Here is a 25728-nt window from a genome sequence, read left to right as displayed (position 1 = left end):
TATATTTAACACCAGCTGCAGCTGATATAATTAAAGCATCCGCACATGTTAGATCCCCACTTTGTTACACAGATAGTCCATTAGATTCTGCAACAAAAGTCACATGTCTTGTTATGCTCCATTGCAGTGTCTCTTTAAGCAACCACATGAAATTACGCAATTTTAAACTGCTCACCTTGATTTTTCGCATCTGATGTACAGCTGCATCATCTAACAACTCAACATTGATGTCATCTTTATTGTCTTCAGAAAGGAACAGGGTCTTCAAAGGTGGAAAAACCATTTAATGTTATACAGAGAAGAAGAAGAAGAAAAAAACACAAACCAACAAAAGAATAAACGCACTCACTTCTCCATGGGAAGTTACTATTGTGGCTGTCGCCATCATTTCATCACCAACGGAGCGACTCATTTGTCTGCATCAAAAAAAATAAAACAAACTTTGTGAAAACCCACACCACAAGAAACTCACTGGTAAAACAACAAGTTAGGAAACATTACCTGAATTTACCCAACCCCAAAGCCTGATCACCCGTTTTGACAACCCGTCCTTGGGCTCTTTTTGCACTGACAGTTGTGGCACACCTGTCAAAGAGACAGGAGCGATGAACTTTAGGAAACAGCCTAACATGCACAAAAGCAATTTAACCCTCTGGTATTCGTCACTTAGGCAATCACAATCCTCTGCAGTCAGAACAGACTAAAGAAAAGACAAAAATGAATGGAAAATGTACTATAGTGTGTTTTAATTTCCATTCTTTAACATTTTTTATTTTGAGGGGATTTTGTAGGACTGCAAAATATTCACCTGTAAAGTACGGACAATTTATTTCTTTAAAAGAAAATCCAAAAACATTAGAAAGTCACTTACAATTAATGCTTAAGTTATTAAAAAAAAAATTTAAAAAAAAAAAACAGTTAAAGGTACTTAAAACCCAATGCATAAAAGGCATATTGGTGCCATCTGGTGGGGGGGAAATCATGTAATACCATGGTGCAACCACTAGATGCCTGTATAGCTAGCTGGCTATATGAAATTCATCATTTTCAGAAAAATGTTCTAGGTTTTGCATTTGTATACACACACACATCAAAGACTACTTCATTGTGACTTATTTGTAGATTGTACAATTCCAATGAAGGAATAAATTCAAAACAAACAGCCGTCTAAAATGACCAGGTTAAATTAAATTTAAAGCTTACCTCAGACTTCCAGTGCTCTTACTGTTGTGCAGGGTCTTCTTAGTGGGTTTCTGTGATAGCAAAGCTCATAAGTAAAATATAAATTAGGCACCCACAAAGATGACATAACAAATGGAGGGTCAGTACCTTTCGGCCTTCAACTGGAGCGGCCTTGTTTTGACCTGATGACCTTGGCTGGCCTACTGTGGCACTCAAACCTAAAAGAAATTAAAGCTAACCTTAAAGGAATGAAAGTTACACTTAAAAAAACACTTCGTAGTTTAATTAAACCTTTTTTGCTTGGCTTTCGAGATAAGGGTTTCTGAATTTCTGGAGACGCACACTAAAAGAAAAAGAAAACAACCACCGGCGCTGATGTAAGTGGTGCGGTTACCTTAAGCGAACACCAGAGGGCAGTAAAAATCATTTTACCGTGAGCGCCATGGTGACCTCCCCCACAGACGTGTCATCATCTGTAAAACATTAGAGGTTATAAATAATAATAAAAACCATCAAGACAGGACAAACAGGCTATGTAATTGTAGTACCATTCATTAGGTCTTTTATCAGCGTGGTGTGGAGCGACTGCGGCATTTTCATCAGCTCTATTTTGAAGACTCGGTCCACAGTGGCCAGTAATTTGTTCAGATTAGCCTCCATTTCATTTATCCGGTCCTGGGCTGTTCCGGTGCAAGTAAAAGACTGGGTTCGTTCATATATATATATAAACAGGAAAGAGCACATATCGATTGTAATGTATGACTGACCTTCCTTCTCAAACTGCTGTATAAACAGCTCCTTTCTCTTAGTAACGTTAAGTCTAATTTTCTGGTCATAGTTGTGCTGCCCGTCGGGCTGACCGGCAGAATCCTGACTGACTTTTCTAGCTCTTTGTGAAGCCATGCTAATAACAACACAAGACAGAACTTCAGAACTTTTTATAAACAGTACAAAACTCGGTGCAGGTGTTCACCAATTACCTTCTTCTGTTTTAATAGCGAAGGTTCAGTAAAAATGTTCACTAGCGCGACTTACTGGCCTGGACGCGCTTAGTTCAGGTTTTTCTCAAACTGGTGCTCGGTTGCTAGCGAATCTCCGGCTAGAAGCTGGGCATGCGCACATCAATACAGCGTAATTGTTGTCACACTGTACAACAATAATGACTATTTTTAGATTATTGTAATGGGGGTAGGTTTAGGGTTGGGGTAGGTGTAGACGTTAATAAAACGCAATCTATTTTAGGCGACGTCATATGTGTGCGACACATTTAGATGTACGGAAGCCTCCTGTCAAGCATGCGAGTGTTTGATTCTCACATGTAAGGTTTTTGGCAAATATGGGTAAAATACTGGATGATGCCGTGGATAGTGGCGGAATAGAAGTTATTGTTCAGAATGAAAGGGACAAAACGGCACCACGGTGTCCACATGGTATGAGATCAATTATACGTTTATTGCTGACGTGTCAATTTTCTTATTCTAAAATGTAACGTTAATTAATACCATATGTAATCATCGATACGTGCTTTTGCCAGGACCCGCTCTGTTGTTCGAGAAAACTGGCAATGGAGAGGAGAAAGGAAGGAGATTTTACGCGTGTTCTGCTTGTCGGGACAGAAAAGACTGCAACTTTTTTCAGTGGGCAGACGAAAAGGTTAACTAGGATTAACATAGTGTTTATTGTTGTACCAATTTTAATTTAACGGGTTTACAAAGGTTATTTAATTAAATACTTAGAATTGTACAAGCAAACTTAAGTTTGAATAAAATAAGACGAATATATTAAATCCTGTAAAGCCTCACATTAAATAATAGTTATGGGTCAAAGACGAAAGAGGCTTTTCAAGCATCAAAACAATAAGTGTAATACAGCTTTGAATTGTTGTTTTTTCAATACATTAAAAAGTGTCCTGTTTAATTAAATAGTTTTTTTTTTCTGCGCAAAACATAAATATCATGGGCTACATTTTTACCATGAAAAACAGCCACTAAAATGTCATTCAGTGTAACAATCTTGTCAGGCATATTTGTGACCCTGGACCACAAAACCAGTCATAAGGGTCAATTTTGAGAAATTGAGATTTATAGGTCATCTGGAAGCTGAATAAATAAGCTTTCCATTGATATATGGTTTGTTATAATAGGGCAATATTTGGCCAAGATACAACTATTTGAAAATCTGGAATCTGAAGGTGCAAAAAAATCTAAATACTAAGATAACTGCCTTTAAAGTTGTCTAAATGAAGTTCTTAGCAATGCATATTAATAATCAAAAATTAAAGGAAAGAGCACATATCGATTGTAATGTATGACTGACCTTCCTTCTCAAACTGCTGTATAAACAGCTCCTTTCTCTTAGTAACGTTAAGTCTAATTTTCTGGTCATAGTTGTGCTGCCCGTCGGGCTGACCGGCAGAATCCTGACTGACTTTTCTAGCTCTTTGTGAAGCCATGCTAATAACAACACAAGACAGAACTTCAGAACTTTTTATAAACAGTACAAAACTCGGTGCAGGTGTTCACCAATTACCTTCTTCTGTTTTAATAGCGAAGGTTCAGTAAAAATGTTCACTAGCGCGACTTACTGGCCTGGACGCGCTTAGTTCAGGTTTTTCTCAAACTGGTGCTCGGTTGCTAGCGAATCTCCGGCTAGAAGCTGGGCATGCGCACATCAATACAGCGTAATTGTTGTCACACTGTACAACAATAATGACTATTTTTAGATTATTGTAATGGGGGTAGGTTTAGGGTTGGGGTAGGTGTAGACGTTAATAAAACGCAATCTATTTTAGGCGACGTCATATGTGTGCGACACATTTAGATGTACGGAAGCCTCCTGTCAAGCATGCGAGTGTTTGATTCTCACATGTAAGGTTTTTGGCAAATATGGGTAAAATACTGGATGATGCCGTGGATAGTGGCGGAATAGAAGTTATTGTTCAGAATGAAAGGGACAAAACGGCACCACGGTGTCCACATGGTATGAGATCAATTATACGTTTATTGCTGACGTGTCAATTTTCTTATTCTAAAATGTAACGTTAATTAATACCATATGTAATCATCGATACGTGCTTTTGCCAGGACCCGCTCTGTTGTTCGAGAAAACTGGCAATGGAGAGGAGAAAGGAAGGAGATTTTACGCGTGTTCTGCTTGTCGGGACAGAAAAGACTGCAACTTTTTTCAGTGGGCAGACGAAAAGGTTAACTAGGATTAACATAGTGTTTATTGTTGTACCAATTTTAATTTAACGGGTTTACAAAGGTTATTTAATTAAATACTTAGAATTGTACAAGCAAACTTAAGTTTGAATAAAATAAGACGAATATATTAAATCCTGTAAAGCCTCACATTAAATAATAGTTATGGGTCAAAGACGAAAGAGGCTTTTCAAGCATCAAAACAATAAGTGTAATACAGCTTTGAATTGTTGTTTTTTCAATACATTAAAAAGTGTCCTGTTTAATTAAATAGTTTTTTTTTTCTGCGCAAAACATAAATATCATGGGCTACATTTTTACCATGAAAAACAGCCACTAAAATGTCATTCAGTGTAACAATCTTGTCAGGCATATTTGTGACCCTGGACCACAAAACCAGTCATAAGGGTCAATTTTGAGAAATTGAGATTTATAGGTCATCTGGAAGCTGAATAAATAAGCTTTCCATTGATATATGGTTTGTTATAATAGGGCAATATTTGGCCAAGATACAACTATTTGAAAATCTGGAATCTGAAGGTGCAAAAAAATCTAAATACTAAGATAACTGCCTTTAAAGTTGTCTAAATGAAGTTCTTAGCAATGCATATTAATAATCAAAAATTAAGTTTTGAGATATTTATGGTAGGAAATTTACAAAATATCTTCATGGAACATGATCTTTACTTGATATCCTAATGATTTTTGGCATAAAAGAAAAATCGATAATTTTGACCCATACAATGTTTTTTTTTTTGCTATTGCTACAAATATACCCAAGCGACTTAAGACTGGTTTTGTGGTCCAGGGTCACATTTACCAGAAGAATCAGTTCATAACATATTAAAAGACTAGTTAGTTTTACCCCAAATACTACTTGATAGTAATTTTAAATTTTTAAACTATGCCACTATCCCATTTTGGCCATTTGTCAGCAATAAAGTTTTACTCATTTTCAATGCAATAAAATTTAGTATGCACACTTATTCTTTTATATACTTTAATACGTTCAGGTCAGAATAAGTATTCTGTTTCAATTTTTACATAAATATAAGTTTTACACTGGATGACAATGGAACATTATTTCACTCACATTTTGACATTTTATTCTCCCCAAACTTAACTGAAACCTTAAAAGTAGACACTTTACTTGCATTTAATGTGTTTTCTATGTATATAAAATCACTTTTGTACAATTTCTTTTGATGTGGACATTAAAATGTCTTTGACCCTTATACAAATCTGAAAGTTATGAAAATATAAAAGTTGTTACAGTATCTATTTTTTTAATAGAAAAATGTAATTATCAATCAGGCAACAGAAGACACGTAGTAGATTGTGTACATCAGGTTTTTCAGCAAGGTTTAGAAACGCATGTACCAAATATGGTACAGTAAGCTTTATAGGGTTAATATAATAAGCAAAAACATGACAGCTGAACACAAGCATGTAAGACATAATGCAGCAAAAATTAAACCTTAATCAAAGAAGACAAAAACATATGTATGAATACTAGTTTTTCATTCACTTTTTGCATTTAATTTATGCTTCAGATATCTGAGGCAAGGATGCTTGCCAGAGAAGAACAGAACCGCTCCAAGATGCCTCTTTTCAGTCATCAGGAATACAGCTCTAGGTACATAACTTTTATTTTAAAAACTACACTCATCAAATAAGATACTGGCATGTCTGTTTATGGAAAGAGGAAATGACTGAAAACTGAAAAATAGTACCAGAGATACTACGACTCAACAAAATCTTTCATATGAGTACGTTTGTTTCTTCTACAGATTTAGAGCGTTTGTTTCTCTCCCGCTGGAGCAGAGAAGGTTCTGTGTGGACTGTCAGCTGCTGATTCTTCCTGGGGAACGGGCGAATCATGCGAAACACAAGGCACTTTCTGAGGACACCACAGTGCAGCGATTGAAAAGGCCCAGTCTACTTCTGTGTCCTCTAGATAACAAGAAGAGTAATGCACAATATCTGTTTGCGGATCGGAGCTGTCATTTCCTCCTGGATATGCTCTTGGGGTTAGGCTTCCAGAACATTCTCTGTGTTGGGACACCGCGGTAAGTGTAAGCAGTTACTGCTATACAAATTTCTATATTTTAAAAATCGTAAAGTGTGTGCAATTATTTTCCTGTCAGTAAAATTGGCAAAATATCCAATGTAATGTACAATCGATAACATATCTCCACATTTTAACTTTATAATTGAAGATTGTCTTGTACACATTCACAGATTACATGAGGTGATTAAGTTGCGGAATATGGAGGGCAAGAGTCCTAAAATGAAGAGTTTATTGCTGGATATTGATTACAGGTAAACACAATACAACATAATTCGGTTACACTTTCTTTTAAGGTTCCTTGTTACAGTGTAATTATACATTTAAGTACTGTGTAATATTAATTAACTACATGTACTTACTATATGGTTAGGGTTAGGATTAGGTTTAGGGTTACTTGAATGTAATTATGCATAATTTATTGTTATTATAATTGTAAGTACATGTAACGTGTAACAAGGACACCTTCAAATAAAGTGTTACCCATAATTCTTAAATAGCCACATAGACGGAATTAAATTCTGCACCAGACTTTTTGAGTATTTTATGTGGAATTGATATTTATTTATTAGTATATATTTTTATTATATACTACACTCTTTTTACATTGTTTTGCATAAGGTAGAAGAGTAGACTGTTCCTCCAATTTACCTTGATAACCTTTGCTTTTTTTGTGCAAGACATAGGCCTATATATTATATGCTTGCACTATTAATAACTGTTAATGCTCATAAAGATTGTCCTGTATCTAAGAAATATAATATACATTACCGTTCAAAATTTTTGTGTCTTTTAAAGAAATTAACACTGTTATTCAGTAAAGACTTATTAAATAGATCAAAAGTGTCAGTAATGTTCTAAACCAATGTTACAAAAGATTTCTGCTTGACATAAATATCGTTTATTAACTTTATTGTTTTTATTATTGCTAATAATAATTAAAGACTGAGATCGCATATTTCCATATGATGATGGCCTTTGTCTTTGGGTGAAAAAAAGCGGAAGGCTGGGTAGAGAGGCTCAGTAAACTGATGATGTGCTCTTTCAAACACAGCTGTTTGCACTGCTGAAAACTCTTGTAGCGTTCTCATAGTCTCAGCATCATAAAACACCAGACGGCCCTTCTGATACTTTACAAACACCCCTACTCTGTTTGGTGCTGCCCGAGCTGCTGTGACGGGTAGTGCCACATGTCGATCGTTGTGCCAGGCCATGAGATGCCCATTCTGAAACTCAAGACTCCACGAGCACCTGTTCCTTCCAAGCTTGGCACCTTTGTCCCGTCCTCTCCTCTGTAGGCTGCCATAAGCCACGCCCACAGCCCACGATGGACAGCAGTGCACATCTACCTCCCAGTAGTGCTGGCCAGATGTAACAGCAACAGAGCCCAAGGCGCAGTATAACTGATCAAACCTTAGAGGCTCATTGGGAATGCAGCGATCCTCTGAGGAAAGGCACAGGCCCCGTCCTTCTGAGGTCAACTTGATCTGTTTGTGACAGGTCTGTTTGTCAATCGCCACATTAAAGGAGTCTGTCAAGATGAAATGCAAGAATATTCAGAAACTTCCGATTTACTTACAGCATATTCTGAACATTTCTTGTTGTCCATTAGCTAATCCTTTCAATACAGTATGATATATGGAGTATATAATACAGTCTAAAAAATTATGCAAACACATAAATTATAATTTTTTGAAATTATAGTATGCAGGATATATATACACTACCGTTCAACAGTTTGAGATCAGTATGTTTTTTTTTTTTAAAGAACTTATGAAATATTATTATAATTTAAAATAACCATTTTAATAGATTTGAAAATGTATTTTATTCCTATGATGGAAAGCTGAATTTTCTTAATTATATTAAAATATTAAATATTTCTTAATTATTAACAATTCTGGGGAAATATATATGTAATTTTTTTCAACATTCTTTGATAAATTAAAAGAACAGAATTTATAATTTATTTGAAATAGAAATCTTGTAAAATTATAAATGCCCCTACTGTCACTTTTGCTCAGTTTAATGTGTCCTTGCTGAAAAGTTTTTTTTTATTTTTTTAATCTTACTGACCCCAAACTTTTGAACAGTGTATATATAAATACACACATGATATGTATAATATATTTTAAAAATATATATTTATAGAATATATTTAGCATTAACTTGATTTATGAGTTTTAGGGGCTGATAGTGTTTTGTACCCAGCAGCAGGCTCTTGCGTTGGAGCTGGGCTTTCAGATCTTTTGAGATGTTCCTAAGAACCTTCATAAGCTTATGGATCCTTTCTTCATTAATTTTTATCTCCTCTTCAGCTGGGTCCAGTTTCTTACGACAGCTAGTCAATCTAGTTAAAGATACATCGGAATTAAATGTACAGCATGTTAGCTATCGAACAGAACATGGAAAGGCATGTTGTTTTGAAAATAATTAAGTTATCTATAAGTATTTGTATTAAGGACCTATCACAGAATCCACTATTCATGAAATAGAAAAATATGGCCTTACGTAAAATCCTCAGGAAACGGCTGAAAGCAGAGAACATGCAGAAGAGAATATATGTGATCCATACATTTTGTCAGCAGGATTATTACAACGACATGAAATGCATGTTTCATCCTTGATGGTTACCTGCTTCATGGATTCTGCTGGGCTCTGTTGAGCTGACTGAATAGCGCTGATGTGTTTCTGCAGGAGACTGAGGTGTTGATTCCAGTCTTGAAGAATTCGGTGTAGTTTACTGCTGGTCTCCCGGCGGTCTTGCTCTATCATGTCCAGAACAGCCTTCTCATCCTCCTGCAGAGCCATATGTAGCTCCTCAAAGCACTCCTGTACCTGCTGCTTCATCGCCTCTGAACTCATCTTCAGCAGAGGTGTATGATTCATTAGTTATTTAACATTTATAATAGTTAGCTATCAGGCAGACATTCAGTATACTTTCCTGGTCTTATTTGGAATGAATTATCAGAGACTGTTATTCAAAAGATACATTTTTTTCCTGCTTCTGATCAAGCCATTCATGCCGACCACCAGTCAGATAGATCACTTTTCACCATCAAATCAAATTCCCAACAGGGTTTTGCTTACATTCAGGTTTGCTTGCCGCTTTTTAATTGATTCCAGATGGGACTCTGTTCTTTTCCTCTCCTTCTTCAAGTCATCCAACCAGACTGGCAGCTGTTTACACAATATTTTTTAGTTATTTATTTATTACTGCACACTACCACTCAAAGGTTTGGGGTCAGTAAGATTTTTTTTATATATGTAAATTAATAAATTAGTATGTTTATTCACCAAGGGTGCATTTAATTGATCAAAAATAAATGCTGTTTTTTTTTACTTTATTTTCACCAAAGAACCCTAAAGATGTTATCACTTTTATATTTGTATATTACAGCTTTTATTAACACTGATAATCAGAAAATGTATTGAGCACCAGAGCAGCATTTTAGAGTGATTTCTAAAGGATCATATGACACGGAAGACTGCTGCTGAAAATTCAGCTTTGGCATCACAGAAATAACATAAAATATCAAAATAAATTAAAATGGAACAGTTACTTCAAATTGTAATAACATTTCACAGTATAATTGTTTTCACTGATACTTGTATACAGTGATACATGGTGAGCATAAGACAAAAAAAAAATCAATCCTTAAAGGGTTAGTTCACCCAAAAATTAAAATTAACCCATAAATTACTCACCCTCAAGTCATCCTAGGTGTATATGACTTTCTCCTTTCAGACGAATCCAGTCGGAGTTATATTGAATATATTCTTTGATCTTTCAAGCTGTTTAATGCCACTCAGCGGGTGTTGCATGCATCAGTCCAAAAGAAGTGAAATAAAAAGCACCCATCCATAAAAAAAAGTGTCTCACGCGGCTCCGGGGGGTGAACAAAGGCCTCCTGTAGCGAATCGATGCGTTTTTGTAAGAAAAATATCCATATTCAAAACGTAATAATCACTTGAATCTAGCTTGCGCTCACTGTTGTAAACGGAAGCAGCTCCGGGCGGATGACGAATGGAGGTCAGCTTTGCGCATACACCGCAATTGCTTCCTTTGCTCCTGTTAACAAACGTTGGTTTTCACGAGACTCACCGGCGCATGCGCAACACTGAACTCATACGTCATCCGCCCGGAGCTGCTTCCGTGTAGGACTGTTGGAGCCGTGTGAGACACTTTTTTTTTTTTATGGATGGGCGCTTTTTATTTCACTTCTTTTGGACTGATGCATGCAACATCCGCTGAGTGGCATTAAACAGCTTGAAAGATCAAAGACAATTTTTTATATAACTCCGACTGGATTCGTCTGAAAGGAGAAAGTCATATACACCTAGGATGACTTGAGGGTGAGTAATTTATGGGCTAATTATCATTTTTGGGTGAACTAACCCTTTAAACATTTAAAAAATCTTACCAACCCCAAATTTCTGAACATTAATGAAAGTCTCAAACTTGTTTTTCATTGTTGCAGCCCATGAGCACATGTTCAAACTTAGCAACAACTATAACAATATTCCTATAGTATATTTCTGGCATGACCACATTCTTATGCTTTATTTGTCTGGCAGGTCTGTCATTACCTCGGAGGGTTTTGGAGAGTTGGCTCCAGTTCTCCTGATCAGTTTTGGAGAGCGTGGGAAGGGCTGGGTAACTTGTGCCCCTGAACGAGCCTCGGTAACCAGAGAGAAGGAACTTATTTCCTCTGATAAAGGCCGAAAGTCTTCCTCTGCCATCTCTCCTAGTCTCCTCTGAGCTAATGGGAGTTGATGTGTAGAAACATCATAAACATCACTTTAGTAGTTTATGTACGGCTGTAGAATCGAATGCATGGAATGGAAAAAGTACAGAATGTTCTAAATTAGCTGGTTTTCTCAGAGGACATTCAAACGAGTTCCTTCTGACTTCTTGCTAATGCATAAAATGTCACAGCAAGCCTTTACTAAAACAAACTGAATGCCAAAAGTTGCATTTATATCTGCATAGCCCAAAGCAAGGAGCTGAATATTTTAATCATAATCGTACTTTTGAGCAGCCTGCACATACGGCTTCTGTCTTAACATTGGCACATTATCAAGTTACACAGTTCTTTGTACAGTTGTGTTCTTTGTAACTGGAATAATATGCAATGAAATGACTTACCTAAGAGACGGATAAGAGAATTAGTGAATGTGTTTAGTTGTCGTCGTCTTCCTGCAAGCACTGCTATGTTCGTCTGTGGAATGTGTTAAAAAAAGGTGTGTAGCCGCTTTTAACAAGCCAAAGCCTGCTGCATATGCATATGTGTGTGTGCACACTTTTGCAATGTTTTGTAGCTGACAAGATTATGTCTGCTCAATTCCAGACTTGTTGACCTGCTGCAGGGTTTGGAAGTAGCAGCAGATTATGGTTTTTATTGAGCTGTTCTGAAATGCATGTTGACACTTGCATTGCATGCATTTTGCAAGCATCAACCTCTGTTTTTTTGCCCTCTCAGGTACTGCCAGTTTTACGGGCAGGATGAGTTCTGCCGCTATAATATGTTCAACCATCACTTTTTTGATGATGAGGTAAAAAAACAAACCTCCTTTGACGTCAAATGTGGACAACTGTAGTACGCTGTCATACGTACTGCAAGTCATGATACGCTGTTTTGCAGGAAGCGGTCACATTTTTTCAAGGCTTTCTGCGTGAAGAGGGAGGAGCCAAGGTAGTCATGATAACAGACCCCCCATTCGGAGGCCTAGTGAAGCCACTAGCCAACAGTTTCTCTCAGATGGCAATCACCTGGAAAAATCAGAATAAAGGTATGAGGAACGGCATGCTTTCCTAAGCCATGTATGACTTTTTTTGCAACAACTTGTACTTGTGCATGTTTTACTTTCTAAGAAAATGCATTAATAAATGCTCAGTTTTCAACAGTTTACCAAAAAATGAAAATTCTGCCTCAACTTCGATTTGGCTTTGTTTTCTTCAGTGGAAAACGAAAGTAAAATTGTGTTTGCTGATCTCACACAAAGCTATCATATGGCTTCAAATTACTTTCATGGTATTTGCATACTTGAAACTTGAAACCCTCAGTTTCCCCCTATTTACTGAAAGGAGAGACCAGCACAATTTCACTGAATTTCTCCTTTTATATTCCATGGAAGAAATAAAGGTCATACAGGTTTGGAACGGCATGAGGGTGAGCAAGTGTTTAAAAACAAATCGACTCGGACACTTCATAATCTGTTATCATTCTTATCTGTTGTTGTTGATTTTTAGTAAGCGATGCAGGTCAGATGCCAATGATCTGGATCTTCCCTTACTTTTTTGAGTCCCGTATCCTGGAGTGTTTTCCATCCTTCTCTATGCTGGATTACCAGGTATTATAGGAATATAGTGTTATAAACATGTTAATAAATATAATAATAAATTTACAGGGTATTATAGTCCTGTGTTATTCTTCATTCTCAGGTTGATTATGATAACCACCCTCTATATAAACACGGAAAGACAGGCCGTAAGCAGTCACCTGTTCGACTTTTCACCAATCTGAGCCCCAAAGATATCATTCTACCAGAGGATGAAGGTTACAGGTGCACAAAAATAATGCATTCTGAGTTTTTGATTTGGAAGAGATACATAAAAAAGTCTAAAAAATCCATTGTTTTTAAAATAGTTACCAAACATTACAAATGAGCAGTGGCTATCAAAACACGTCATTATTTTATTTATTTTTGTAGTTTTTTTTAAAGGTTATTTTGTGTATTTGGTGTAATGAAAAGTGTTTATGCGGTTTAAGGTTAAAAAAATACATTATTTTCCACATACTGTACATTATTGTTTCTCCTCTATGCCCGCCTTTCTGAAACGCATCGATTTTTACAAAGCTCATCGGTCTGAAAAGCGAGGTGTGCTCTGATTGGCCAGCGATCCAATGCGTTGTGATTGGCCGAATACCGCAAGCGTGTGACGAAAATGTTACGCCCCTTACCGTACTATGATGCTGTGTCAGACCTTACATTACTTAACATTTCACCACTTACACTTAACATTTACATAAAAAAAAAAAGTTTTGAGCAGTTGTGTTCAAAGTCAGTACTGGTAATATTCAAATAAAATTTCTAAAATATAGATAAAATATGCAACAAACTGGTTTTTGCTGTAGTTCTTGTACAAGATTTAAATGCATGCAGTGTTTCCTCTAGGATTTTTTCCAGCTGAGGTGGCAGGAGATTTTTTTTTTAAACGTAAGAAGGAAAAACTCAGTTTATAAAAATGCACGTGTACGTGTGAACATGACCTTATTTTAACTAAAAAAGACAATAGTAAATAAAATAAAACAAATAAATGAATGACAATCAATAGCAAAAACAAAAACAATAAATGTTTTCAGTTAGGTCTAACTCACTGACTCACTAGATTCGTTCAAAAACGCACTTTCATTCATGAATGAAACTCGGCTGTGTTTGCTTTTAGAGATGCACAGCGGCTCAGCTGTTACTACATTTGGAACTATTTTCGTTGATGAAATATATACAATAAGAATATTTGCGGGAGCGTGACACACACGTTGCGGGAGTAGGCGGTAATGGTCAGAAATTCAGCGGGGGCGGGCTTAAGAAAACTCCCGCTCAGGGCTCTAGGCTGCGCATCAACACACACGTTTTTTTTCGCGCTCCCCCATCTCCACCCCCAATCATTAGTGCCGCTTGTTCGACAGAACATATAAGACCATTTTTCAGCAACAATAAAGTTACTCCTTCTTTCTTTGCGTGAACATTTGGGCGGTGTTATGCAAATATTCCCACATCCTGACGTAGACATGTGGGGGAGTGTTTTAACGAGACGTTTTAGGTAGGCGTGAACCAGTCTAAACTTTTATAAAGAATATCTCTGGGTTTGAGACTTTAGTCTTTGCAACTTTAGGGATCTTATCTATTCACGAACAGCTTGTAACACTCCAAAGAGAAAGTAAAACTTGAAATCGCATCATATAACCCCTTTAAAAAAAAATGCAGATTTTGATTGCATAGGATTAAACATGCACTTAATCATTAGATTTTTTAATATAATTAGTTACAAATGCTGTTATAAACTTTTTTTTAACATTTTTAAAACATTTAACATTTACAACTTTTTTTTTTTTCGATCTTTCTCAGATTTTGCAGTGTTTGTGAGAGGTATGTGTCCGCAGGAAACAAACACTGCCCAAAGTGTGAAACGTGCCCATCTAAGGTGAATGCTTATTTCTTATTCAGTGTATGGAATAGGAGTAGATTAACTGACGTTTACCTATTTATCTCACAGGATGGGCGAGAATGGAGGCACTGTGATGAATGTGGACGGTGTGTGAAGCCTTGTAAGCAGATTTGAATTCATTTAAACTGATGTTTCCTAATGTGTTTATTTCTTGCTCTCTTACCACTTTCTTTCTACTCTTATTCTCTCTCCAGCGTGGCATCATTGTTCCTCATGTGGTCACTGTGCTCTCCCTGATCACCCTTGTGGTCAGAGCCAAACTGGCTGTTTCAACTGTGGCAGCCAAAAACACAAACTTAGAGCTTGTCCTAAGAAACACAATAAACGGTGAGTATAAACCAGGGTTATTATAGTTAACTTAAACAACAACAAAACAACAACAAAAAAGTTACTTGAATTAAAATAAACCGTTACTGAAATAAATGTTTTTTTTTTTTAATCACTTGGTTCACAAGGCAGCATTTCTTACTTTATTTAGTCTAAATTAATGTACTAAAGTAACTAAATTTAAAACTATATTGACATTAAGGACCTAAAAAATAAATAAAATAATACAAATGACAAAAACACAAAATTACTAAAACTTTAACTAAAAATCAAAAATATAAATATTCTAAACTAATTGTAAAAAAAATAAATTTGAAATTCAAAATATTAATAAACACTGTAACAGTTTTTCAGAATAATCAGTCAAGATACTATACCAACAATACTGTAGTAACATGTTTCTACAGGAATAACACTTAATATGTTGATTTCTGCACTCATACAAACTGGTTTTTCAAGTCTATTTAATATTAATATAATTCTCTTACACATTTTGCCAACAGAATGATTGTGCCAGGTGGCCGTGGTGCTCCAGGATTGTTAAAACACATTGCTGGCAAATCCACAACTAAGAACAAGAGGAGAAGAAGAGTTACATGATCTCACGCACACAGTGCATTGCAGGATGGGCTTACGGCTGCTGAAAATTGCATCATGATCACAAAGTTTGAAACATCTAACTGGTGTTAAACCTACATCTATACAAGAAGGTTGTTGTGTATGTACAGCCATAGTTGTCTTCTTGCATCCTGTTTTTGTCACAAGCTCATCCTACACTACAACTTTCTCAGTACAATTGACGCGTTGTGTGAACAAACCTCATCCTTGGTATGGAGTAACGTTTCAAAGAAGCTTTGTTCCTGCTTATGTGGCTCAAACTGTGATGATCTGTGGATAAAATCTTTGAATACAACTACTGTATTACTGGAATGGATGTCATTTTTGGGTAACACTTTTGATAGGCCACTTTAGACATTCTACTAACAGTAAGTAACTTTGCAACTACATGTCAACTAGCATTCATTAGAGTATTAGTAGACTGTCTGCTTAATATCTTCTAACACTTTTTGATGGGTCCACAACATACAACATACTATGTCAACTTATTCTACTAACCCTAACCCTAACCTAACAGTCTACTCTGAGAGTTAGCAGACATGTAGTTGCAAATTAATGAGAATTAGTTGACATGTAGTTGCAAAGTTACTTATAGTTAGTAGAATGCCTAAAGTGGACTATCAAAATAAAGTGTAACCCATTTTTGTATTTTTCAAAAATGACAAACAAATTTCTTGTTAAATATATCATTTTTAATGTAGAAACAGGAACAAAGCAGCTGGAAAGCATGCCATACTTCACTTTTTTTAAAACATTAAAGGAACAATTTATTCCCAGTTCTCAAGAAATTCTGGGCTTTTGAATTTATGTGCTTTAACGCAAACAAAAGCATTTGGCATGAATTTAAAATACAGTAGTCTTGTAGTTGATAATCACCAGTGATTATGGATGCAGCCAAAGTCAAGTGATGCTCAGCACCTAGTGTATGTTTTAAGCTTAGTGTTATTAAAAAGGAAGAAACTTTCAACATCGGTTTCAAGCCTGTCCCATTAATGCAGATTTAAATAAATCACCTGACATATTTGTTAATGCTTTACAATGCCAGAAATTCAAGTTATTAAAATAGATTACTAAAACCGAAACAATCATAATCCATAATGCTTTATAATCTGCGATGCTTCATAACCCATTGAGCTGCCAAGCATTAATACTGCGGTTAACATGGGACTTTTTAGAGTCTGCCACTGTTCGATTTTATATGGTGTCAATCCATGTCATGCTGCTACAATAGTGGTTAAATTCACAGTTTAGTTAACGAGGAAAATTGTAGTTCAACATATAGAAGATATAAAGATATTTACATTTACAACTACTTAAGCCTCTTCAGAATCATGATTATGCTTGAAAAGCTCCACAATTTATACAGTTATCTATAAACAAAAACATTCATAAAGTTTTCCATCTTTAAGTCAGGCCCACTTCTGTAAACTGTCCTTTAGTAGTTGGTGGAGGCACCTGTCAGTCATGACATTCGTCTTCTATCCTTCCGTGGCGTATGGAGAAGGCGACAAGTCGTTTGTACATAGCACTGAGGAGAACGATTGCAGCTAGTACTATGCCACATATGACAGTGAAGGCCCATCGGGGTCCCAGGATGGTGTAGACGTGAGAGACAAACACAGGCCCGAGGGTCCGCGCACCACTTCCTGATGCTGTCAGCCAGCCCATGTAAACCCCCTGAGTTCGCACACAATTGGGGAAGAGGATAAATAGCATTCATTTTAAGAAATCATTGTGTTACTTTAATTGGAGATGAGAAATTTCAAAAGAAAAGTGTTTTACCTGTGGTTTGGGGCCTAGTATCTTTGAGTATAAAGTGTAGGACATTACATTGCATGTGGGATAGCCCACTCCAATCAGGATGTCAGAGGTAATGTACTGTGCCAGGTGAATTACAGGGGTAAACAAGCACCAGGCCTGTTCGTATGGGCATCCAGTGGGCTCCAGAGAAGTGTTTGAGGGTGGAGTGGGTGCCAGTCGTATTGCTGGCATAGTGTTATTCTGAATGTCTGTTAATGGGGATAATATTTGTTTAATATACACACATTTCAATTGTAATATACTGTACATTAGCATTCAAAAGTGTGGGGTTTTGCTTTTAGAAGAGTTTCCTATGCTCACCAAGGATGCATTTATTAAATCAAATATACAGTACTAATTTTATCATTTAAAATAACTTTTCTATTTGAATATATTTTAAAATGTTATTTATCCTTATGATAGCAAAGCTGAATTTTCAGCAGCCATTACTCCAGTCTTCAGTGTCACAAGATCTTTTTAATATGCTGATTTGGTGCTCAAGAAAGAGTTCTCATTATCAATGTTGAAAGCATTCATGCTGCTTGATATTTTTGCAGAAACCAGGATAAAGGAAAAGCATTAATAAGCATTTAATTGAAATCGAAATCTTGGTTACACTTTATTTTAAGGTGCCTTAGTTACAGTGTTACTAAACACTGAAGTACTGAGTAATATTATTTAAAAAAAACATACACTTACCACGTGGTTAGGTTTAGGAATAGGGTTTGGTTTAGGTTTAGTTGCATGTTATGCATAATTTACTGTTATTACTGCAGCAAGTAAATATAACATGTAACAAGGACACTGTAAAATAAAGTGTCATTTTACCGTCACTTTTGATCAATTTAATGCAACCTTGCGGAATAAAAATTATTTATTTAAAACCCTTTTTCAAAAGTAGTGTATATTGCTATTTTAATAATAAAATAACTTGGAAACCAGCTTTGCTGAGTTATTTAGATACCTTACCTGCCCACTGTATTTTAGGATATTGATTTCCCCATGGCAACAAGATAAAAAAACCCGCAAATATGAGAATCAAGCCTCCAAGTAGCAGTGGCCGATCTCCTACCCTGAAAAAAACACAACCAAAAAAAGAACTGATTTTATCTGAGATCTGATCAGTCAGCCTGTAAGAGCAATGAGGAAGTCATGTTTTCAAAAACTGCTAACATCCATTATATGAGTTGGGTACAGCAGAAAAAAATGCAACCAACACAAAGATTTCCTAAAATGACTTATTGAGGTTTTATGGCACCATAAGCTTGAGATGTGTCAAACTGAAGTAAAAAAAACAGGTCTAAATGTTCAAGGTTCTTCAAAACATTTAAAATACATGAGATACTGCAATAGAGAAAGAGCAATTACTAGGAAAAAAATCTTAAACATTTTTTACCGTGCTGAGACCACTTTTACCACCACAAACACGAGGATGGACTCAAAGCCAATGGCAGCCAATATGATACCATTGTACAAAACAGCTTCTTTCCTTGTCCATGCAAACATGTCCATTGATAGAGGAGTAGATATACTGAAGGGAAAAATTACACATGGATATGCACTAATTAAATGAGCCTTTAAAAATGAGTCTAGATTAAAGTATAACCACTTACGTTTCAAACACAGCAAAAATGAAGAGAATGACAAAGAAAAGGACATTTGATGCAAACACTGTGATCTGGTCAATATCACCTTCTGCCTCAGGAGCCACATCTACTTGCTCTAAAGGCAGAAAGACAAAGCACTGTGTAAAATAGACTATATACTGTACAGTGACACCACTATAATGCAACAGTACACTGCTAAAGTATTTAAACCATAAAATAAATATCTTACCTTCTGAGGTGTAGTTAATTGCACGGATATAATTTCCATGGTCATCCACACAGTGCTCCCTAAATAATGTAAAACATTTTCAATTCTATGCATTGCTTAATTCAAGTACAGTCAAATAATGTAAGCTTTAGGTCAAACCTGAAATAAAACACTCAAATGTCTATGCATTTATATGCTATCATACAACTATTGCCAACTGCTATAAAATACCGAGGTTAAATCATTACCTCAAGACTAATATAACCAGCAGAATGTTAATGATCCCCAAGCAGGCTGCCAACAGCGCTGGAGCAGTGTACATATTAACCTGAAGCTGGATGACATTCACACTGACGCCAGTCTCTCCAATGAATGACAAAGCAGCCTGCAGGGCTGAGAAATTAACGCAATCAACATCTTTTAAAGTTAATGAGCCCTATTAAATTATTAAAAAGACACTATCAAACTAAGTTGGGAACAATTACTGTTCTTGCAGACCATTCTCAGTTCAGATGCATTCTGCAACTAACATGCTTTTATTGCCTTCACACAAACCTGTGCCAAGTATGAAGCCGAGAGCTTGACAGGCACTCATGTTTGCCATTGCACTGGTTCTTTCCTTCAGGGAAGTGGCACCAGCCACATAGGACCTCACAACTGCTACATTACCTACGGGACAGGGTAAAGGACCTTAACAATGCATATAAATAAAATACTTTACCTTGTGCTTGATAATAACTGTTAGAATAATAATTAAATGAATAAATAAAATAATAATTGCATCAGCATTTGCTGAAGTTTTTTGTAAAATAAACATTTTAGAATTTTTAATTATATTGAATAGCTAATTATAGTAGTATTTTCTTAAAGTATATATCTTAAAAAAAATTAAAAAAAATAAAAAAAAAAGGTCGTAAGATTTTTTTTTGTTGAAAGAAGTCTCTTCTGCTCACCCAGGCTGCAGTTATAAAAAAAATACAGTAAAAAATAGTAATATTGTAAAATAGTATTAAAATGTAAAATAACGGTTTTCTATAGTATATATTTTAAAATGTAATTTCTGTGATAGCAAAGCCGACATGGTCCTTCAGAAATCATTTTAATATGCCGATTTATTTTGTGGAAACCCTAATACAAGATTTCAGGATTCTTTAATGAATATAAAGGTCAAAAGAACAGCAATTATTTGAAATTGATTTTTGTAACATTATAAAATGTCACTTTTGATCAATTTAATGCATCCTTGCTGAAGGAAAGTATTAATTTCTTTCTCTAAAATAACGTATGTGTGAGATATGTGTATATAAGTTTACCTGCTCCAATGCCCACAAATGTACGAGCCAAAAGCATGTGAATTGTTTTGTGTGAGGGAGGTAGGTAGACATAGGCGTAGTAAATGTTAGCAGAGACATTGATGAATATAGAGCAGATTAGAGGCTCTCGTCGAGGCCTGTGATTGGACCACAGTCCAAAGAGGGGTGAGGCCACCATCTGACCCAAACTATATGCAGCAACCACCCATCCCAAGAAACTGGCATCTGCACTTTCATCAATCTAAAAAAGAAATATAGAGCATGACTGATGGATTTACAAGACAGTCACAGACTAACAAGGCTTGAAAAATTACTGTGCAACTGGCTTCAGTCAACCGAGCAATCGCGAAAAAAATTATTTTTTAATAAACTATTTTTTAAATAAATTTAAATAAAACAAAATAACATTTGGAATGTACTAAAAATGTATGTGTAGTGCCCTGAATAATCCTAACTCTAACTGCACACACTTAAGCATAGTCTAGACAAAGGACACATTTAAAAATCGGATCTCAGGTTTTATTTATATATAAATTAGGAATATATAGATCCTAATATATATATATATATATATATATATATATATATTAGTATCTTAGGAAACATTCTAATATTTTGAGATAGTGTATTTTTGATTTTCATGAGCTGTAAGCTCTAATCATCAAAATAAAAAACTTTTGAAATGTTTTACTTTTTTTACGAATCTAGAATATATGAAAGTTTCACTTTTTGAAATGCGTTACCAAAAAAATGATATTCTACATTTTTTAGATGCACCTGTGTATATATTCATTCATTAACAGAATTGAAACCTCTACAGATTTTAGACAACATTTAACATTCTCAGGGGAAAATCACGATCTAAAAATTCAACAGGTTTCAAGCTGATGCATTTAGGAATCTTTGGTACACTTTCTTAGAAATGAAACGCACATATACCAACTTCCCTCTTTCACTTCCAGTTTGTACATCAAGCTTATCTCAGGGAATCATACTCTGCACAGAATTTATAGAACCGCCATACTAATGAACATTCACTTCACTCAAACCTCAGCTGCATAGAATACACATAGTTTCTGTAAATCAAGCAGTAGAACGTGATGCTGTGAAACACCAAGGTCCCGAGTTTGATTCCCAAGAAATGCATCAACTTACAAAATGTATAGCCTAAGTATTATGTAATATAGTGTGTGTAAATGCAAATACACTTACTTTCTTCAGATAGGGCCATATGGAAGTAATGACAATCGTAAAACCTAAGAAAAAAAAAACAATGCAATCAGTGATACATATTACACGCATGCACTTTATACTATACAAACAATGCAACTAACATTAATTTATCTATCTATTGTAATTGCAACAGCTGTACAGAGAGATTCCCTCGTTTTACTATTTTTTATGAGGTTTAAAGGCATAAAATGTTGAATTACACTGCACAGTGTACAATTAAACACAGCGTGTCCTGATATTGCACAAACATCTTGCAGGTTACAGCAGGTTTTCAGCTTTGAAATGAATGCATGTTGGATGCATGCTTGTTCACTGAACCAGACAGCACAATACATCTGCACAGCAGTGTTTACTGTAATCTGATCAGTAACACAGTCAAAGCAGGAATATGGGTGTGAGAGAGTAAGAACATGTTTCTTACCAACGCTGCTAAGGAACATGGTGAAGTACATGACCCTGATGGACCTCCAGCGGCTTCTGTCTGCATCCCCACCACTTACAGAGGAAAAGACATTCATGGATATATAAATAACAATCATAGCTCTTGCTTGTTTACACTTAATAGGTATACACTTAAGCCTATTTAATTGCAATGATTGCATGCATTATGCATGTTATGTGTCGTGTATTATGACAGGAGCTCATGAATGATATAACATTCATATCTTCACACCTAAACTTTCACACTGGCATGACTTAATCTATTTTGAACTAATCATCATGTTGTGCATTAGTGACAGAAATGCCCTTGTGACATAACCCACAGGCAACATTGTTAGATTGCTCGAGCTAAATATTTTCAATTCAGACATCATTTCAGAACAGAAAACAACATCAGCCCTGCCAGACTGCGTCATTGCAAATGCAATTATCAAAACTTACCTTGTAATATCGCCTCTGAGAAGCGGAGTGTTTTCGTCAGACTCCACAAGAGACATTATTAGTGATTAAGCAGCTTGCGAAAATGAAACAACGACACGACTCAGTTCATTGAAGGTCAGCTCTTTACATCGACATGCTCTTTATAATCAAGTTAACTTGACTGAAAACTGTCTAGATTTGCACAACAGATATCTCGAAATCGCATTCAGGTCTTTGTATAATATTCCCATTTTAGCTGTTATAGGCACAGTAGTGTTAAGAGTAATTTGGCGTTATTTCACGCGCAGTCTAAAGTCCATTGGTGTTGTTGATTCAGCGCAAACTTGAATCATCTGAACGTTGTCACACGTGAGCAGTGAGAAACACAATACAACCGCGACATCCAGATTTCAAAATAAAGGTCCCAAAAGTCCCTTTTCTTTTCTTTTCTTTTGATTATTGTATATATGTATATATATGTATATATGGATAGATAGATAGATAGATAGATAGATAGATAGATAGATAGAAAGATAGATAGATAGAACCAAACATCCCACCTATGATGGTAAAACTAATAATTTTCCAAGGAAAAGTCAGATTTGATTCAAGATCTGGTTCCAGTGCTCACCAGTTTCCCAACCTGCTGTAGTGTTGGTGAAATATATATGTTTGACAAGATATCAAGCAATGCAATCAGTACAGTTCTATAATTAAACATTACAATCTGCCACTGGATTAATAACATGTGCATGTTGACCAAGTGGTGAATAAAATGTCAAGAGCAGGATGAATGAACATTTTTGTGATCGTGATAGTAACAGTTGATAGACAAATAATTGACAGCATTTTAGGAATAGAAATTGTAAACAAGCGGAACAGGACTAAATAGGTGCATCTGGAATCTTAAAAGCAGGGGTGTCAAACACACAGCCCGAATACGGCCAAACAATCCCGCCCACGTTATGATTTGAACGATAATATAAAATAAATAAAACATTCTATTGAAATTTACATAATGTGTATTCGCTACAATCTTTTATTTTTAATTTAAAGCGGAACATAAGTGATGTTAGCTGCATTGTAACTGATGCTTGTGTGGCAAGTTAGGCTACTTGTGATTTTAAACATGTCCAAAAGAAGAAAGTTAACCTGGAAAGGCGGATACTGTACTTCAGAAGAAATGGAAAGAAAGGTATTTGTTCTGTGAGGTCAACGCCGACCAGCATGTTTAATCGCAACCCATTTTGTGTTGTAAAAGCATTTGACCGTGTGTGGATTGTTTTTTCTGCTGGCTTCGTGTTGTAAAAGTGCAATATTAAACGACAATATGAGATGCACTGAAACGTGGAATGGAAAAAGTTTTCTACTGTAATATCATAATTGTTGTTTTAATGATGTGCGAGATGACATATTACTCACTTTGCAAAAAAACAAACAATAACATCTTGAGAGTCCATAATACAGGTGCATCTCAATAAATTAGAATGTCGTGCCTCAGTCCATTCCTTGTGAAGTTCACTCAAATTCTTGAATCGATTTTGCTTGACAATCCTCATAAGGCTCCGGTTCTCTCGGTTGGTTGTGCATCTTTTTCTTCCACACTTTTTCCTTCCACTCAACTTTCTGTTAACATGCTTGGATACAGCACTCTGTGAACAGCCAGCTTCTTTGGCAGTGAATGTTTGTGGCTTACCCTCCTTGTGAAGGGTGTCAATGATTGTCTTCTGGACAACTGTCAGATCAGCAGTCTTCCCCATGATTGTGTAGCCTAGTGAACCAAACTGAGAGACCATTTTGAAGGCTCAGGAAACCTTTGCAGGTGTTTTGAGTTGATTAGCTGATTGGCATGTCACCATATTCTAATTTGTTTGATTTAGTGAATTGGTGGGTTTTTGTTAAATGTGAGCCAAAAATCATCACAATTAAAAGAACCAAAGACTTAAACTAAGGGGGGGGGGGTCAGTTTTCCTAGTTTTCCTGTAAATTATATTGTAGTTTGTAGGGTTAATAGTAATGCTATTGCGAGCAAACTAATGTTTAACAATTCGGCCCACACAAGGGGACATTTTATCTGATCCAACCATCAACCTAAAATGAGTTTGACACCCCCTGCTTTAGGGGAAGGTCACACTTCAGGGAGCTGAAGACAAATGTGAAGATGGCGATGATGTGAATAGGTGTGAGAGCAGCAGCAGCATTTATGTCAGTGAGATAAGGATGAACCATGCAGACGAAACAATGACACAGTTTGCTTTTTATCCCGTGGATCTACTTACTTGTGTAAAGTGGCTTTCTCAGCTGTGACCCAAGTCTAAACCAAGCAAAGGAACAAACTCAAAGTGGTAAACAGTCTTGCTACAGCAGTGGCATCACTGTCATGAAATTTTATTTCATTTTATTTCATCTTATTTAATTTTTATTATTTAAAAAATAAGATAAGCTTGAACTTGTGAGCTTGTATCTTGAACTTGGGAAAATGTATCATGGCAATCATAGGTTCCATCAGAACACCATATAAGTTAATTGGTACTACAATAGAATTGTGGTAACTTAGTATTAGTCACAAATGTAATAAAAATGGATTTGGATTTTGAAAAGATTGTGAAGGTTTCTAAGATGGTTTAATTGAGATTTCATATTAATTTACTATGGATTTACAGTAGTAACAATAGGCTAATTGTAGTGGTTGTTGGCATTATGTATTTGTTGTGCACTATCAGCACCACCCAGCGTAACAAACGAAAATGAATTAATGTCACAACAACAAACCTTGTCATGAATATCGGTGCTGTTTCTTTCCGTTCCCTGTGCTCCATTTTGGACACAATCGGTTTTATTAGCGTCTAAAAGAAGCAAAATCGTTTGGTAAGATATGGTAATTATAACAACAAATATGCAATTAACATATTTACAAAGACGGATAATATAAATTGTGTACAAAAACAATGAAGAACATATACCGTTTTAATGAGCAGCGGCAATAAGTTTCACGTTCCACTAAATGTCCCGCCCTCCCGGCTAAAGAGAGGATTTGATTGGTTATACCACTGTGTTGACAGTCTGTTTGCCCAATCC

At 35.8% G+C, this 25728-nt stretch overlaps 4 protein-coding genes across 12 annotated transcripts; 1 reads left to right on the top strand and 3 right to left on the bottom strand.

The window, feature by feature from the left end:
* Positions 1 to 6: 6 nt before the first annotated feature.
* Positions 7 to 2122, bottom strand: LOC107657294 (borealin-2-like). The gene is made up of 10 exons (XM_016445334.1): positions 1950 to 2122; positions 1731 to 1862; positions 1615 to 1655; positions 1474 to 1525; positions 1330 to 1400; positions 1204 to 1253; positions 502 to 585; positions 350 to 416; positions 176 to 262; positions 7 to 87 (listed from the first exon to the last, which is right to left on the bottom strand). Exons 1-10 carry the CDS (start codon positions 2083 to 2085, stop codon positions 49 to 51), a joined length of 759 nt encoding a protein of 252 aa, XP_016300820.1. The 5' UTR covers positions 2086 to 2122; the 3' UTR covers positions 7 to 48.
* Positions 2123 to 2199: 77 nt separating this feature from the next.
* Positions 2200 to 16007, top strand: zcchc4 (zinc finger, CCHC domain containing 4). Of its 3 annotated transcripts, XM_016445328.1 has the most exons (13): positions 3749 to 4161; positions 4266 to 4384; positions 5936 to 6018; positions 6173 to 6451; positions 6624 to 6704; positions 11934 to 12006; positions 12096 to 12243; positions 12704 to 12804; positions 12896 to 13017; positions 14584 to 14659; positions 14732 to 14783; positions 14878 to 15010; positions 15514 to 16007. In XM_016445328.1, the coding sequence occupies exons 1-13, from the start codon at positions 4068 to 4070 to the stop codon at positions 15608 to 15610; spliced, it is 1458 nt and encodes a 485-aa protein (XP_016300814.1). In that variant the 5' UTR covers positions 3749 to 4067; the 3' UTR covers positions 15611 to 16007. The 3 variants fall into 3 exon arrangements, with proteins under 3 accessions (XP_016300813.1, XP_016300814.1, XP_016300812.1); XM_016445327.1 differs by lacking the exons at positions 3749 to 4161; positions 4266 to 4384 and adding exons at positions 2200 to 2612; positions 2717 to 2835 and having other exon boundaries at positions 14584 to 14783; XM_016445326.1 differs by having other exon boundaries at positions 14584 to 14783.
* LOC107657292 (tripartite motif-containing protein 14-like) lies at positions 7304 to 12083 on the bottom strand. 2 transcript variants are annotated; one of them, XM_016445332.1, is made up of 8 exons: positions 12021 to 12083; positions 11600 to 11672; positions 11041 to 11213; positions 9541 to 9630; positions 9085 to 9315; positions 8962 to 8981; positions 8658 to 8800; positions 7304 to 7981 (listed from the first exon to the last, which is right to left on the bottom strand). In XM_016445332.1, exons 1-8 carry the CDS (start codon positions 12060 to 12062, stop codon positions 7389 to 7391), a joined length of 1365 nt encoding a protein of 454 aa, XP_016300818.1. In that variant the 5' UTR covers positions 12063 to 12083; the 3' UTR covers positions 7304 to 7388. The 2 variants fall into 2 exon arrangements, with proteins under 2 accessions (XP_016300818.1, XP_016300819.1); XM_016445333.1 differs by lacking the exon at positions 12021 to 12083 and having other exon boundaries at positions 11041 to 11271; positions 11600 to 11937.
* LOC107657291 (major facilitator superfamily domain-containing protein 8) lies at positions 14881 to 25728 on the bottom strand. 6 transcript variants are annotated; one of them, XR_001630670.1, is made up of 15 exons: positions 22672 to 23043; positions 22211 to 22284; positions 21769 to 21812; positions 20557 to 20797; positions 19799 to 19912; positions 19492 to 19636; positions 19265 to 19323; positions 19042 to 19150; positions 18825 to 18959; positions 18398 to 18501; positions 17411 to 17637; positions 17084 to 17305; positions 15829 to 15911; positions 15499 to 15578; positions 14881 to 14956 (listed from the first exon to the last, which is right to left on the bottom strand). XR_001630670.1 is itself a non-coding variant. In XM_016445330.1 (15 exons), exons 4-15 carry the CDS (start codon positions 22725 to 22727, stop codon positions 17087 to 17089), a joined length of 1527 nt encoding a protein of 508 aa, XP_016300816.1. In that variant the 5' UTR covers positions 22728 to 22744; positions 24930 to 24964; positions 25423 to 25496; positions 25614 to 25728; the 3' UTR covers positions 16378 to 17086. The 6 variants fall into 6 exon arrangements, 3 of the variants coding, with proteins under 3 accessions (XP_016300816.1, XP_016300817.1, XP_016300815.1); XR_001630669.1 differs by having other exon boundaries at positions 14918 to 14991; XM_016445330.1 differs by lacking the exons at positions 14881 to 14956; positions 15499 to 15578; positions 15829 to 15911 and adding exons at positions 24930 to 24964; positions 25423 to 25496; positions 25614 to 25728 and having other exon boundaries at positions 16378 to 17305; positions 22672 to 22744.

Source organism: Sinocyclocheilus anshuiensis, unplaced genomic scaffold (assembly GCF_001515605.1).
Source record: "Sinocyclocheilus anshuiensis isolate Anshui unplaced genomic scaffold, SAMN03320099.WGS_v1.1 scaffold159, whole genome shotgun sequence".
NCBI lineage: Eukaryota > Metazoa > Chordata > Actinopteri > Cypriniformes > Cyprinidae > Sinocyclocheilus > Sinocyclocheilus anshuiensis.
Note: the sequence above shows the minus strand (reverse complement) of the source record. Positions and strands in the feature narration are given on the sequence as shown.

Bases quoted from the DNA above. Each gene is read 5' to 3' on its own strand.
- LOC107657294 (XM_016445334.1), bottom strand. From the start codon at position 2,085: ATGGCTTCACAAAGAGCTAGAAAAGTCAGTCAGGATTCTGCCGGTCAG. The intron at 1,526-1,614 runs GTAAAATGATTT...TTTTTCTTTTAG, and splicing joins AGGTCACCATGGCGCTCACG to TGTGCGTCTCCAGAAATTCA. The intron at 88-175 runs GTGAGCAGTTTA...CTTTTGTTGCAG, and splicing joins ATCAGATGCGAAAAATCAAG to AATCTAATGGACTATCTGTG.
- zcchc4 (XM_016445327.1), top strand. From the start codon at position 2,519: ATGGGTAAAATACTGGATGATGCCGTGGATAGTGGCGGAATAGAAGTT. The intron at 12,007-12,095 runs GTAAAAAAACAA...GCTGTTTTGCAG, and splicing joins ATCACTTTTTTGATGATGAG to GAAGCGGTCACATTTTTTCA. The intron at 12,805-12,895 runs GTATTATAGGAA...CTTCATTCTCAG, and splicing joins TCTCTATGCTGGATTACCAG to GTTGATTATGATAACCACCC.
- LOC107657292 (XM_016445332.1), bottom strand. From the start codon at position 12,062: ATGACAGCGTACTACAGTTGTCCACATTTGACGTCAAAGGAG. The intron at 11,214-11,599 runs GTAAGTCATTTC...AACTCCCATTAG, and splicing joins TTCTCTTATCCGTCTCTTAG to CTCAGAGGAGACTAGGAGAG. The intron at 9,631-11,040 runs GTAATGACAGAC...TTGTGTAAACAG, and splicing joins ACTCTCCAAAACCCTCCGAG to CTGCCAGTCTGGTTGGATGA.
- LOC107657291 (XM_016445330.1), bottom strand. From the start codon at position 22,727: ATGTCTCTTGTGGAGTCTGACGAAAACACTCCGCTTCTCAGAGGCGAT. The intron at 22,285-22,671 runs GTAAGTTTTGAT...TTCCTCTGTAAG, and splicing joins CTCAGAGGCGATATTACAAG to TGGTGGGGATGCAGACAGAA. The intron at 17,638-18,397 runs GTAAGGTATCTA...CCCCATTAACAG, and splicing joins TCCTAAAATACAGTGGGCAG to ACATTCAGAATAACACTATG.